Source organism: Oncorhynchus tshawytscha, unplaced genomic scaffold (genome assembly GCF_018296145.1).
Source record: "Oncorhynchus tshawytscha isolate Ot180627B unplaced genomic scaffold, Otsh_v2.0 Un_contig_6909_pilon_pilon, whole genome shotgun sequence".
In the NCBI taxonomy this organism is placed as follows: Eukaryota; Metazoa; Chordata; class Actinopteri; order Salmoniformes; family Salmonidae; genus Oncorhynchus; species Oncorhynchus tshawytscha.
The window spans coordinates 15,001-30,436 of record NW_024607684.1 but is presented as its reverse complement, the minus strand read 5'-3'; the positions used below and the strand labels follow the sequence as shown (position 1 = coordinate 30,436).

Genomic DNA, 15,436 nt, shown 5'->3' with positions numbered 1-15,436 from the left:
GTGTATAACCTATATCTATACCCTCCTCTCTCCCTCTCTAGTGTATAACCTAGATCTATACCCTCCTCTCTCCCTCTCTCTCCTCTCTCTCTAGTGTATAACCTACATCTATACCCTCCTCTCTCCCTCTCTAGTGTATAACCTACCTCTATATCCTCCTCCCCTCTCTCTAGTGTATAACCTACATCTATACCCTCCTCTCTCTAGTGTATAACCTACATCTATACCCTCCTCTCTCCTCTAGTGTATAACCTAGATCTATACCCTCTCTCTCTCTAGTGTATAACCTATATCTATACCCTCCTCTCTCTCTCTCTAGTGTATAACCTATATCTATACCCTCTCTCTCTCTCTCTAGTGTATAACCTACATCTATACCCCTCTCTCTCTCTAGTGTATAACCTACATCTATACTCTCCTCTCTCTCTCTAGTGTATAACCTACATCTATACCCTCCTCTCTCTCTCTCTAGTGTATAACCTACATCTATACCCTCCTCTCCCTCCTCTCTAGTGTATAACCTACATCTATACCCTCCTCTCTCTAGTGTATAACCTACATCTATACCCTCCTCTCTAGTGTATAACCTACATCTATACCCTCCTCTCTCCCTCTCTAGTGTATAACCTACATCTATACCCTCCTCTCTCTAGTGTATAACCTACATCTATACCCTCCTCTCTCTAGTGTATAACCTAGAGATATACTCTCCTCTCTCTCTCTAGTGTATAACCTACATCTATACCCTCCTCTCCCTCTCTAGTGTATAACCTACATCTATACCCTCCTCTCTCTCTCTAGTGTATAACCTACATCTATATCCTCCTCTCTCTCTAGTGTATAACCTACATCTATATCCCCTCCTCTCTCTCTCTCTAGTGTATAACCTACATCTATACCCTCCTCTCTCCCTCTCTAGTGTATAACCTACATCTATACCCTCCTCTCCCTCTCTCTAGTGTATAACCTACATCTATATCCTCCTCTCTCTCTCTAGTGTATAACCTACATCTATACCCTCCTCTCCCTCTCTCTAGTGTATAACCTACATCTATACCCTCCTCTCTCCCTCTCTAGTGTATAACCTACATTTATACCCTCCTCTCTCTAGTGTATAACCTACATCTATACCCTCTCTCTCTCTCTAGTGTATAACCTACATCTATACCCTCCTCTCTCCCTCTCTAGTGTATAACCTACATCTATACCCTCCTCTCTCCCTCTCTAGTGTATAACCTACATCTATACCCTCCTCTCCCTCTCTCTAGTGTATAACCTACATCTATATCCTCCTCTCTCTCTCTAGTGTATAACCTATATCTATACCCTCCTCTCTCTAGTGTATAACCTACATCTATACCCTCCTCTCTCTCTCTAGTGTATAACCTACATCTATATCCTCCTCTCTCTCTCTAGTGTATAACCTACATCTATACCCTCCTCTCCCTCCCTCTAGTGTATAACCTACATCTATACCCTCCTCTCTCCCTCTAGTGTAAAACCTACATCTATACCCTCCTCTCTCTAGTGTATAACCTACATCTATACCCTCCTCTCTCTCTCTAGTGTATAACCTACATCTATACCCTCCTCTCTCCCTCTCTCTAGTGTATAACCTACATCTATATCCTCCTCTCTCTCTCTAGTGTATAACCTACATCTATACCCTCCTCTCCCTCTCTCTAGTGTATAACCTACATCTATATCCTCCTCTCTCCTCTCTAGTGTATAACCTACATCTATACCCTCCTCTCTCTCTCTAGTGTATAACCTACATCTATACCCTCCTCTCTCTCTCTAGTGTATAACCTACATCTATACCCTCCTCTCTCCTCTCTCTAGTGTATAACCTACATCTATACCCTCCTCTCTCCCTCTCTAGTGTATAACCTACATCTATACCCCTCCTCTCTCTAGTGTATAACCTACATCTTTACCCTCCTCTCCCCTCTCTAGTGTATAACCTACATCTATATCCTCCTCTCTCCCTCTCTAGTGTATAACCTACATCTATATCCTCCTCTCCCTCTCTCTAGTGTATAACCTACATCTATACCCTCCTCTCCCTCTCTCTAGTGTATAACCTACATCTATTCCCTCCTCTCTCCCTCTCTAGTGTATAACCTACATCTATACCCTCCTCTCTCTCTCTCTAGTGTATAACCTACATCTATACCCTCCTCTCTCCCTCTCTAGTGTATAACCTACATATATACCCTCCTCTCTCTAGTGTATAACCTACATCTATACCCTCCTCTCTCTAGTGTATAACCTACATCTATACTCTCCTCTCTCTCTAGTGTATAACCTACATCTATACCCTCCTCTCTCCCTCTCTAGTGTATAACCTACATCTATACCCTCCCCTCCCTCTCTCTAGTGTATAACCTACATCTATACCCTCCTCTCTCTAGTGTATAACCTACATCTATACCCTCCTCTCTCTAGTGTATAACCTACATCTATACCCTCCTCTCTCTAGTGTATAACCTACATCTATATCCTCTCTCCCTCTCTAGTGTATAACCTACATCTATACCCTCCTCTCTCTAGTGTATAACCTACATCTATACCCTCCTCTCTCTAGTGTATAACCTACATCTATACCCTCCTCTCTCTAGTGTATAACCTACATCTATACCCTCCTCTCTCTAGTGTATAACCTACATCTATATCCTCTCTCCCTCTCTAGTGTATAACCTACATCTCTACTGTGTTTTTCACAGAGACGGTCTCAGGTAATCAGTGTAGTGTGGTCAAGGTCATTCTGTCTCTCTACAGTGTGAAATCAATCAGACACTTAAACTGCTCCTGTTTCTCTGGGCTTCTCTCCTCTGTCTCTCCTACACATCCATCTCTCTGTCTCTCTCTCTCCCCTCTCTCTGTCTCTCTCTCTCTCCCTCTGTTTCTTCCTACCTACCTACCTCCACTCTACTAACAGACCTCCACTCTACCACTAACAGACCTCCACTCTACCACTAACAGACCTCCACTCTACCACTAACAGACCTCCACTCTACCACTAACAGACCTACCACTAACAGACCTCCACTCTACCACTAACAGACCTCCACTCTTCCACTAACAGACCTCCACTCTACCACTAACAGACCCAGAGCAGAAACTCACTGTCCCTCTCTCTAGTGTATAACCTACATCTCTGTCTTCCTACCTACCTCTCTCTAACACCACTCCACTCTACCACTAACAGACCTCCACTCTAACAGACCTCACTCACTGTTCTCTGACCTCCTACCACTCTACTAACAGACCACTCTACCACTAACAGACCTCCACTCTATCACTAACAGACCTCCACTCTACCACTAACAAACCTCCACTCTACCACTAACAGACCCAGAGCAGAAACTCACTGTTCTCAGACAGCTCCAGTATGTAGTGTAGAAGACCTCCACTCTACCACTAACAGACCCCACTCTACCACTAACAGACCTCCACTCTACCACTAACAGACCTCCACTCTACCACTAACAGACCTCCACTCTACCACTAACAGACCCAGAGCAGAAACTCACTGTTCTCTGTCTTCCTACCTACCTCTCTCTAACAGACCTCCACTCTACCACTAACAGACCCAGAGCAGAAACTCACTGTTCTCTGTCTTCCTACCTACCTCTCTCTAAAACACCTTCACTCTACCACTAACAGACCTCCACTCTACCACTAACAGACCTCCACTCTACCACTAACAGACCTCCACTCTACCACTAACAGACCTCCACTCTACCACTAACAAACCTCCACTCTACCACTAACAGACCTCCACTCTACCACTAACAGACCCACCACTAACAGACCTCCACTCTACCACTAACAGACCTCCACTCTACCACTAACAGACCTCCACTCTACCACTAACAGACCCAGAGCAGAAACTCACTGTTCTCTGTCTTCCTACCTACCTCTACCACTAACAGACCTCCACTCTACCACTAACAGACCTCCACTCTACCACTAACAGACCTCCACTCTACCACTAACAGACCCAGAGCAGAAACTCACTGTTCTCTGTCTTCCTACCTACCTCTCTCTAACAGACCTCCACTCTACCACTAACAGACCTCCACTCTACCACTAACAGACCTCCACTCTACCACTAACAGACCTCCACTCTAACTCACTAACAGACCTCCACTCTACCACTAACAGACCTCCACTCTACCACTAACAGACCTCCACTCTACCACTAACAGACCCAGAGCAGAAACTCACTGTTCTCTGTCTTCCTACCTACTCTCTCTAACAGACCTCCACTCTACCACTAACAGACCTCCACTCTACCACTAACAGACCTCCACTCTACCACTAACAGACCCAACAGAAACTCACTCTCACTCTACCTACTAACAGACCTCCACTCTACCACTAACAGACCTCCACTCTACCACTAACAGACCTCCACTCTACCACTAACAGACCCAGAGCAGAAACTCACTGTTCTCTGTCTTCCTACCTACCTCTCTCTAACAGACCTCCACTCTACCACTAACAGACCTCCACTCTACCACTAACAGACCTCCACTCTTCCACTAACAGACCCAGAGCAGAAACTCACTGTTCTCAGACAGCTCCAGTAGGTAGTGTAGAAGAGGAGAGTTTCCATCGAAGGGTCTGACCCAGGAGAGAAGAACTGAACGGCTGTCTGAATCATTCAGAGACACAGACAGAGATCTGGGGGAGTGGGGGAGCTCACTGTGGGACAGGAGGGGGAGAGGGGATGAGAGGGAGAGGGAGGGGAGAAAGGGGAGGAGAGAGAGGGGAGGTGGAGGGAGGGAGAGAGAGGGGGAGAGGGGAGGTGGAGGGAGGAGAGAGGGAGGGAGAGAGGGGAGGAGAGGGAGGGAGGAGAGGGGGGAGGAGGGGAGGTGGAGGGAGGGAGAGAGAGAGGGGGAGAGAGGGGAGGTGGAGGGAGGGAGAGAGAGAGGGAGGGAGAGAGGGAGGGAGGGGAGGTGGAGGGAGGGAGAGGGGGGAGGGAGGGAGGGGGGAGGAGAGGGAGGTGGAGGGGAGGGGAGGTGGGGAGGGAGGGAGAGAGAGAGGGAGGGAGAGAGGGAGTGGAGGGAGGTGGAGGGAGGGAGAGAGGGGGGGGGAGGGAGAGGGGGATGAGAGGGAGGTGGAGGGAGGGAGGTGGAGGGAGGGAGAGTGAGAGGGAGGGAGAGAGGGGGTTGGGAGATGGAGAGAGAGAGAGAGAGAGAGAGAGGGAAAGACAATATTACTTTCTATTATTTGATCATTATCTGAAGGCATGTGATATATTAGACAGATTTGAGGGTTGAGAGATGGAGAGAGAGACAGAGATGGAGATAGACATGGAGATAGAGAGAGAGAGAGAGAGAGAGAGAGAGAGAGAGAGAGAAATGGAGAGAGGGACAGAGAGATGGAGAGAGAGACAGAGATGGAGAGCGAGCCATAGAGATGGAGAGAGAGAGAGATAGAGAAATGGAGAGAGAGACATAGAGATGGAGAGAGACATGGCGATGGAGAGAGAGAGAGAGAGAGAGAGATAGAGAAATGGAGAGAGAGACATAGAGATGGAGAGAGAGAGAGACAGAGAGGGGGAGAGAGAGAGAGAGAGAGAGAGAGGGGGGGGAGAGGGGGGAGAGAGAGAGAGAGAGCTATAGAGATCCTTCTCCTCTTCTCCTCCCCTCTACCCTCCAACTCTCCTTCTCCTCCTCCTCCCCTCTACTCTCTTCTCCTCCTCTCTACTCTCCCCTCCCCTCCCCCTCTCCTCTCCTCTCATCTCCTCTCATCCCCCTCACCTCTCCTCTCCTCTCCTTACCTCTCCTCTCCTTCTCCTCCCCTCTCCTCTCATCCCTATCTCCTCTCCTTTCCTTCTCCTTCTCTCCTTCTCCTCCCCTCTCCTCTCCTTCTCCTCTCCTTCTCCTCCCCTCTCCTCTCCTTCTCCTCTCCTTCTCCTCCCCTCTCCTCTCCTTCTCCTCTCCTTCTCTCCCTCTCCTGTTTCTCCCTCAGCTTTGAGTTACTATTGCATATGGCGGAGGCATGCGTGAACACGCAAATGGAGGGGCGAGGCCTGAGGGGAAGGGGTGGGAATGTGGGATTCAGAGTGTGGCAGTTTGAAGTCCCAAGTTATGTGTGTGTGTGTAACTCACATGACTTCGAGGCGTGCGGAGCGTGATTGGTTCCCGGCCTGTGATGTCACAGTGCAGGTATAGTCTCCTATGTCGCCTGACCAAGTCTGGCTGATGGTCAGAGAACCAGACAATATAGACACTCTGCCCCCGCTGGGCTGGAGAGGTACTGCTCCACGCTGCCACTGGAAACTACAGAGATACAGAACCATGTTAACATACAGACACTCTGCCCCCGCTGGGCTGGAGGGGTACTGCACCACACTACAGAGATACAGAACCATGTTAACATAGAGACACTCTGCCCCCGCTGGGCTGGAGGGGTACTGCACCACACTACAGAGATACAGAACCATGTTAACATACAGACACTCTGCCCCCTGCCCCCCGCTGGGCTGGAGGGGTACTGCACCACACTACAGAGATACAGAACCATGTTAACATACAGACACTCTGCCCCCGCTGGGCTGGAGGGGTACTGCACCACACTACAGAGATACAGAACCATGTTAACATACAGACACTCTGCCCCGCTGGGCTGGAGGGGTACTGCACCACACTACAGAGATACAGAACCATGTTAACATACAGACACTCTGCCCCCGCTGGGCTGGAGGGGTACTGCACCACACTACAGAGATACAGAACCATGTTAACATACAGACACTCTGCCCCCGCTGGGCTGGAGGGGTACTGCACCACACTACAGAGATACAGAACCATGTTAACATACAGGCACTCTGCCCCCGCTGGGCTGGAGGGGTACTGCACCACACTACAGAGATACAGAACCATGTTAACACACAGACACCCTCCCCTACCTGATGTTGACCCTGGGGTCGTGTGTAGCGTTACAATCCAGGGTTGCCGTGGTTCCCTTGATGACCCTCTGGTCCACCGGCGGGACGGAGATAAATGTACGAACTGCAGAGAGAGGTCAGAGGTTAAGGGGTCATCATCATCATGATATTATCTCATAGAACAAAACATAGAAGATATCAAACCTCATTTTCAGTGTTTATTCCAACTCTCTTCAAACTCCATTCATTTCTCCCATAGGGACGGCCAAACCAACCAGAGGTCACTTCTGGGGTTTTGGACTACAAGCGAAATCTAGAGTTTCAGTTTGGACACTATTTGTGTCAGAATAGGGTGTCAGTTAGTATACCATTAGGGTGTCAGTTAGTATACCATTAAGAGGTCAGTTAGTGAACCATTAGGAGGTCAGTTAGTGTACCATTAGGAGGTCAGTTAGTATACCATTAGACAGGTCAGTTAGTATACCATTAGGAGGTAAGTTAGTGTACCATTAGGAGGTCAGTTAGTGTACCATTAGGAGGTCAGTTAGTATACCATTAGGAGGTCAGTCAGTGTACCATTAGGAGGTCAGTTAGTATACCACTAGGGTGTCAGTTAGTATACCATTAGGAGGTCAGTTAGTGAACCATTAGGGTGTCAGTTTGTATACCATTAGATGTGATTGGGTAGGAGGTCAGTTAGTGAACCACTAGGGTGTCAGTTAGTATACCATTAAGAGGTCAGTTAGTGAACCATTAGGAGGTCAGTTAGTATACCATTAGACAGGTCAGTTAGTATACCATTAGGGTGTCAGTTAGTATACCATTAGGGTGTCAGTTTGTATACCATTAGATGTGATTGGGTAGGAGGTCAGTTAGTGAACCACTAGGGTGTCAGTTAGTATACCATTAGGGTGTCAGTTAGTATACCATTAAGAGGTCAGTTAGTGAACCATTAGGAGGTCAGTTAGCATACCATTAGTAGGTCAGTTAGTGTACCATTAGGAGGTCAGTTAGTATACCATTAGGAGGTCAGTTAGTGTACCATTAGGAGGTCAGTTAGTATACAGCTAGATTGTCAGTTAGTATACCATTAGGGTGTCAGTTGGTATACCATTAGGGTGTCAATTAGTATACCATTCGGAGGTCAGTGAGTATTCCATTAGGAGGTCAGTTAGTGAACCATTAGGAGGTCAGTTAGTGTACCATTAGGAGGTCAGTTAGTGTACCATTAGGGTGTCAGTTTCTATAATATTGGATGTGATTGGGTAGGAGGTCAGTTAGTGAACCACTAGGGTGTCAGTTAGTATACCATTAGGGTGTCAGTTAGTATACCATTAGGGTGTCAGTTAGTATACCATTAGGAGGTCAGTTAGTATACCATTAGACAGGTCAGTTAGTATACCATTAGACAGGTCAGTTAGTATACCATTAGGAGGTCAGTTAGTATACCACTAGAGTGTCAGTTAGTATACCATTAGGGTGTCAGTTAGTTTACCATTAGGAGGTCAGTTAGTATACCATTAGGAGGTCAGTTAGTGAACCATTAGGAGGTCAGTTAGTATACCATTAGGAGGTCAGTTAGTGAACCATTAGGAGGTCAGTTAGTGTACCACTAGGGTGTCAGTTAGTATACCATAAGGGTGTCAGTTAGTATACCATTAGGGTGTCAGTTAGTGTACCATTATGAGGTCAGTTAGTGAACCATTAGGAGGTCAGTTAGTATACCATTAGGAGGTCAGTTAGTTAACCATTAGGAGGTCAGTTAGTGAACCATTAGGAGGTTGGTTAGTATACCATTAGACAGGTCAGTTAGTATACCATTAGGAGGTCAGTTAGTATACCATTCGAAGGTCAGTTAGTATACCATTAGGAGGTCAGTTAGTGTACCATTAGGAGGTCAGTTAGTGTACCATTAGACAGGTCAGTTAGTATACCATTATGGAGGTCAGTTAGTATACCATTAGGAGGTCAGTTCGTGAACCATTAGGAGGTCAGTTAGTAAACCATTAGGGTGTCAGTTTGTATACCATTAGATGAGATTGGGTAGGAGGTCAGTGAGTGAACCACTAGGGTGTCAGTTAGTATACCATTAGGGTGTCAGTTAGTATACCATGAGGGTGTCAGTTAGTATACCATTAGGGGGTCAGTTAGTATACCATTAGGAGGTCAGTTAGTATTCCATTTGGAGGTCAGTTGGTATACCATTAGGAGGTCAGTTAGTATACCAATAGGAGGTCAGTTAGTGAACCATTAGGAGGTCAGTTAGTGAACCATTAGGAGGTCAGTTAGTGTACCATTAGGAGGTCAGTTAGTGTACCATTAGGAGGTCAGTTAGTGTACCATTAGGAGGTCAGTTCATGAACCATTAGGAGGTCAGTTAGTGTACCATTAGGAGGTCAGTTAGTGAACCATTAGGAGGTCAGTTAGTGTACCATTCGAAGGTCAGTTAGTATACCATTAGGAGGTCAGTTATTATACCATTAGGAGGTCAGTTAGTGTACCATTAGGAGGTCAGTTAGCACACCACTAGAGTGTCAGTTAGTATACCATTAGGGTGTCAGTTAGTATACCATTAGGAGGTCAGTTAGTATACCATTAGGAGGTCAGTTAGTGAACCATTAGGAGGTCAGTAAGTATACCATTAGGAGGTCAGTTAGTGAACCATTAGGAGGTCAGTTGGTATACCATTAGGGTGTCAGTTAGTATACCATTAGGGTGTCAGTTAGTATACCATTAGGAGGTCAGTTAGTGAACCATTAGGAGGTCAGTTAGTATACCATTAGACAGGTCAGTTAGTATACCATTAGACAGGTCAGTTAGTATACCATTAGGAGGTCAGTTAGTATACCATTAGGAGGTCAGTTAGTATACCACTAGAGTGTCAGTTAGTATACCATTAGGGTGTCAGTTAGTATACCATTAGGGTGTCAGTTAGTATACTATTAGGAGGTCAGTTAGTATACCATTAGGAGGTCAGTTAGTGAACAATTAGGAGGTCAGTTAGTGTACCATTAGGAGGTCAGTTAGTATACCATTAGGAGGTCAGTTAGTGAACCAGTAGGAGGTCAGTTAGTATACCATTAGGAGGTCAGTTAGTGAACCATTAGGAGGTCAGTTAGTATTCCATTAGGTCAGTTAGTATACCATTAGGAGGTCAGTTAGTGAACCATTAGGAGGTCAGTTAGTATTCCATTAGGTCAGTTAGTATACCATTAGGAGGTCAGTTAGTGAACCATTAGGAGGTCAGTTAGTATACCATTAGGGGGTCAGTTAGTATACCATTAGGAGGTCTTAGTATTCCATTTGGAGGTCAGTTAGTGTACCATTAGGAGGTCAGTTAGTATACCATTAGGAGGTCAGTCAGTGTACCATTAGGAGGTCAGTTAGTATACCACTAGGGTGTCAGTTAGTATACCATTAGGAGGTCAGTTAGTGAACCATTAGGGTGTCAGTTTGTATACCATTAGATGTGATTGGGTAGGAGGTCAGTTAGTGAACCACTAGGGTGTCAGTTAGTATACCATTAAGAGGTCAGTTAGTGAACCATTAGGAGGTCAGTTAGTATACCATTAGACAGGTCAGTTAGTATACCATTAGGGTGTCAGTTAGTATACCATTAGGAGGTCAGTTAGTATACCAATAGGAGTTCAGTAAGTGAACCATTAGGAGGTCAGTTAGTGAACCATTAGGAGGTCAGTTAGTATACCATTAGGAGGTCAGTTAGTGAACCATTAGGGTGTCAGTTTGTATACCATTAGATGTGATTGGGTAGGAGGTCAGTTAGTGAACCATTAGGGTGTCAGTTAGAATACCATTAGGGTGTCAGTTAGTATACCATTAGGAGGTCAGTTAGTATACCATTAGGAGGTCAGTTAGTATACCATTAGGAGGTCAGTTAGTGAACCATTAGGAGGTCAGTTAGTGTACCATTAGGAGGTCAGTTAGTATACCATTAGGAGGTCAGTTAGTATACCATTAGGAGGTCAGTTAGTATACCATTAGGAGATCAGTTAGTGAACCATTAGGAGGTCAGTTAGTGAACCATTAGGAGGTCAGTTAGTGAACCATTAGGAGGTTGGTTAGTATACCATTAGACAGGTCAGTTAGTATACCATTAGGAGGTCAGTTAGTATACCATTAGGTCAGTTAGTATACCATTAGGAGGTCAGTTAGTGAACCATTAGGAGGTCAGTTAGTATACCATTAGGAGGTCAGTTAGTATTCCATTTGGAGGTCAGTTAGTATACCATTAGGAGGTCAGTTAGTATACCAATAGGAGGTCAGTTAGTGTACCATTAGGAGGTCAGTTAGTATACCATTAAGTATACCATTAGGTACCATTAGATGTGATTGGGTAGGAGGTCAGACAGTATACTGTTACTATACTATACTATTATTACTATTAGAGAGGAGAGGATGTTTCTAAACTTGTATCTGATCCAAACCAAACTGGACTGAACCAGAACCAAATCATCAGCTGACCACACAACCAGCCAATCATCAGCTGACCACACAACCAGCCAATCATCAGCTGACCACACAACCAGCCAATCATCAGCTGACCACACAACCAGCCAATCATCAGCTGACCACACAACCAGCCAATCATCAGCTGACCACACAACCAGCCAATCATCAGCTGACCACACAACCAGCCAATCATCAGCCAATCATCAGACCACACAACCAGCCAATCATCAGCTGACCACACAACCAGCCAACCCCGTCTCAATAACAGAGCCCTTCGATCTGGGTCATGTGATTGGACCGATGAGATGAGGGCAGTGTTCTGAGCTTGTCTGATTGGTCAATTTGTTAGAAACCATACTGAGAGCTGTGTGCGTCTCTTTGTGTGTGTGTGTGCTTGTGTCTCTTTGTGTGTGTGTGTGTGTGTGTGTGTGTGTGTGTATCTTACTCCAGACAGTGAGAGTGGCCGTAGCGTTGATGTGTGTGTGTGTGTGTGTGTGTGTGTGTGTGTGTGTGTGTGTGTGTGTGTGTGTGTGTGTGTGTGTATCTTACTCCAGACAGTGAGAGTGGCCGTAGCGTTGATGTGTGTGTCTGCGCCAGCGGCAGTACAGGTGTAGTCGCCTGAATCCTCCATCCTGATTGGCTCAACCAGCAGACCACCTGACTCCAGCAGGGTGAACCTGGGAATCTGGACTGTCCCACTGGCCAAGAGCTGGGAACCTTCACACACACACACACACACACACACACACACACACACACACACACACACACACACACACACACACACACACACACACACACACACACACACACACACACACAGCCCATTAACATTCAGAGACAGAATGTACCCAGGGAGAGATGTCAGGGGTACAAGTGCCCAGGAGACAGCAACCTTACCTTACCTCCAGGGCTCAGTCATGACCTTTCGGTCGGCCAGTCCAAGTAGATTAGTATTCGTTCAAAGAGGTGACCCCCAAAAAATATACAGTATACAAAAATAAAAACAAACAAAAAAAAGTAGACCTGATTAAAAACTAAAGAGGTGAACTAACACACTGGCAGGCTGAGAGGCCTCCGGTCACAGACGACCAATCAACTGACTGCTTTCATCTGTGGACTTAATCAAGGCTTGACACCTGGACCCGGTTTCTGCTGGAGGTTGAAGTGGCAGAGTGTGTGTGTGTGTGTGTGTGTGTACCTCTCCTCCAACTGACAGCAGGTTTGGGGGCTCCAGTGGTCTCGCAGGTGAACACAGCCGAGTTGCCGACGGTAACGGTGAGATCAGAGGGGAGGAGGGAGAAGGAGGAGGTGACACCTAGGGAGATGGATTCAAACTCTGTTATAATCAACACAGAAATACAGAGGAGAGTATAACTCACTCGTAACCTCCAGGTGTGTGTGTGTGTGTGTGTGTGTGTGTGTGTGTGTGTGTGTGTGTGTGTGTGTGTGTGTGTGTGTGTGTGTGTGTGTGTGTGTGTGTGTAACTCACTAGTGACCACCAGCTGTGTGTGTGTGTGTGTGTGTGTGTGTGTGTGTGTGTGTGTGTGTGTGTGTGTGTGTGTGTGTGTGTAACTCACTAGTGACCACCAGCTGTGTGTGTGTGTGTGTGTGTGTGTGTGTGTGTGTAACTCACTAGTGACCACCAGCTGTGTGTGTGTGTGTGTGTGTGTGTGTGTGTGTGTGTGTGTGTGTGTAACTCACTAGTGACCACCAGCTGTGTGTGTGTGTGTGTGTGTGTGTGCGTGTGTGTGTGTGTGTGTGTGTGTGTAACTCACTAGTGACCACCAGCTGTGTGTGTGTCTGTGTCTCTCCGGCAGCGTTCCGAGCGAAACACTGGAACATTCCGGCATCTCCTGGTTGGACTCTCCGCACAGTCAGACCTGTTGCCGCGGTAACCTTGTAGCGAGGGTTGGCCAACTTGGATACGGGCACAGCGTCTTTATACCACTCTATACGGGCCGGGGGACTCCTACACACACACACACACACACACACACACACACACACACACACACACACACACACACACACACACACACAGACACACACAGAGCTGGTGGTTACTAGTGAGTTATAAACACACACACACACACACACACACACCCACACACACCACGGTCTATTGGGTATAATATGTATGTCAGCCTCAACAACCCAGTCCTATTCAGCCTCAACAACCCAGTCCTATTCAGCCTCAACAACCCAGTCCTATTCAGCCTCAACAACCCAGTCCTATTCAGCCTCAACAACCCAGTCCTATTCAGCCTCAAAGCTTAATCAGCCTCAACAACCCATTTATACTGTACATACAGCCCTACATACAGTCCTATTCAGCCTTATTCAGCCTTATAATGCTTTATACTGTACATACAGCCCTACATACAGTCCTATTCAGCCCTATTCAGCCTTATAATGCTTTATACTGTACATACAGCCCTACATACAGCCCTATTCAGCCTTATAATGCTGTATACTGTACATACAGCCCTACATACAGTCCTATTCAGCCTCATAATGCTGTATACTGTACATACAGCCATATTCAGCCTTATAATGCTTTATAAATAGGCAGTTTCAAAGAAGATGTTAAAGGCTTGAGGACCACTCCCTACCATCCCCAAACGGATGGGCTCGTAGAGAGGTTCAATCAAATGCACAAGAACATGCTGAGGAAGTGTGTGGCCGACACTGGTAAAGACTGGGATAAGAGGTTAAGAATAAGAGGTTATCCTTTCTGCTTTTTGCTTACAGGGAGGTGCCTCAGGCATCGACAGGTTTCTCACCATTCAAACGCCTCTATGGGTGGCCAGTGCAGGGACCACTGGACCTGCTGAAGAAGTGCTGGGAAGGTCCCACAGTAGCTACCTCAGGACAGGGGATTGTCCAGTACGTCCTCCAGATGCGAGACAGGCTAGAGTGGTACCGAGAGGAAGCTAGCCGAGAAGGCCCAGAAGAGAGGGTATGACCAGCACGCTTGCCACAGAGAGTTTGAGCCAGGACAGAAAGTCCTGCTCCTCCTTCCCTCGTCTACCAGCAAGCTCCTTGGGCAGTGGCAAGGGTCGTACCTAATCGGGAGGAAGATGGGCCCGGTGACCAACGAGGTGCTGCACCCGGACAAGGGTTGAGAAGCAAACCTACCAGGTGAACATTCTCAAGGCCTGGGAGGAGAGAGAGGAACTCTCCAAGGGAAAGTCCTTTCTGGTCCGCAGAGTAGAAGAAGAGTCGGAGGAGGGGTCACAGAGGCATGGAGAGGACGAGTCGGAGGAGGGGGGGGGTCACAGAGGCATGGAGAGGACGAGTCGGAGGAGGGGGGTCACAGAGGCATGGAGAGGACGAGTCGGAGGAGGGGTCACAGAGGCATGGAGAGGACGAGTCGGAGGGGGGTCACAGAGGCATGGAAAGGACGAGTCGGAGGTCATACTGGCTCACCTGGAAGAAGACAAGCAAGATGAGCTGAAGCAGCTGTTTGGCTCTTAGGTCAGAGGTCAGGAAGAACCAAAAGTCCTGGAGCATGTCATCCATTTGAAGCCAGAACCCCGTCCGCCAGCATCCTTACCGTGTGCCTGAGAGGCTGGTGGATGTCATCCGTTTGAAGCCAGAACCCTGTCCGCCAGCATCTTCCTGAAGGCTGAATGGAATGGAGCAGCCCCCTATTGTCATTGTCCCAAAGAAAGATGGCTCTTTGCATCTGCATGGACTTCCATAAGGTGAATGCCATCTCACAGTTTGATGCCTACTAATCCCATGCCCAGCATTGACGACTTGCTGGAGAGAATAGGGAGAACTCATTACATCACCACATAGGATCTCTGCAAAGTGTACTGGCAGGTACCCCTGGATGAACAATCCAAGGCAGGTTCCCCTGGACGAACAATCCAAGGCAGGTACACCTGGACGAACAATCCAAGGCAGGTTCCCCTGGACGAACAATCCAAGGCAGGTTCCCCTGGACGAACAATCCAAGGCAGGTACACCTGCACATACAGCATCTTAGCAGAGTCCAGCCACTCCTGGGAGGAGCACATACAACATCTTAGCAGAGTCCAGCCACTCCTGGGA

General features: G+C 47.2%; 1 protein-coding gene across 1 annotated transcript in view; it reads right to left on the bottom strand.

The window, feature by feature from the left end:
* Positions 1–4,576: 4,576 nt before the first annotated feature.
* LOC121842809 (protein sidekick-1-like) overlaps positions 4,577–15,436 on the bottom strand; it is a gene marked incomplete at its 3' end in the record, with an annotated part of 20,575 nt that continues 9,715 nt past the window's right edge. Inside the window, exons 4-9 of the mRNA XM_042312564.1 lie at positions 13,153–13,346; positions 12,576–12,692; positions 11,924–12,091; positions 6,926–7,028; positions 6,126–6,296; positions 4,577–4,713 (exon numbers count right to left, since the gene is read on the bottom strand). Of these exons, the coding sequence (XP_042168498.1) occupies positions 4,577–4,713; positions 6,126–6,296; positions 6,926–7,028; positions 11,924–12,091; positions 12,576–12,692; positions 13,153–13,219 (763 nt within the window). The remainder of the gene's footprint in view (positions 4,714–6,125; positions 6,297–6,925; positions 7,029–11,923; positions 12,092–12,575; positions 12,693–13,152; positions 13,347–15,436) is intronic.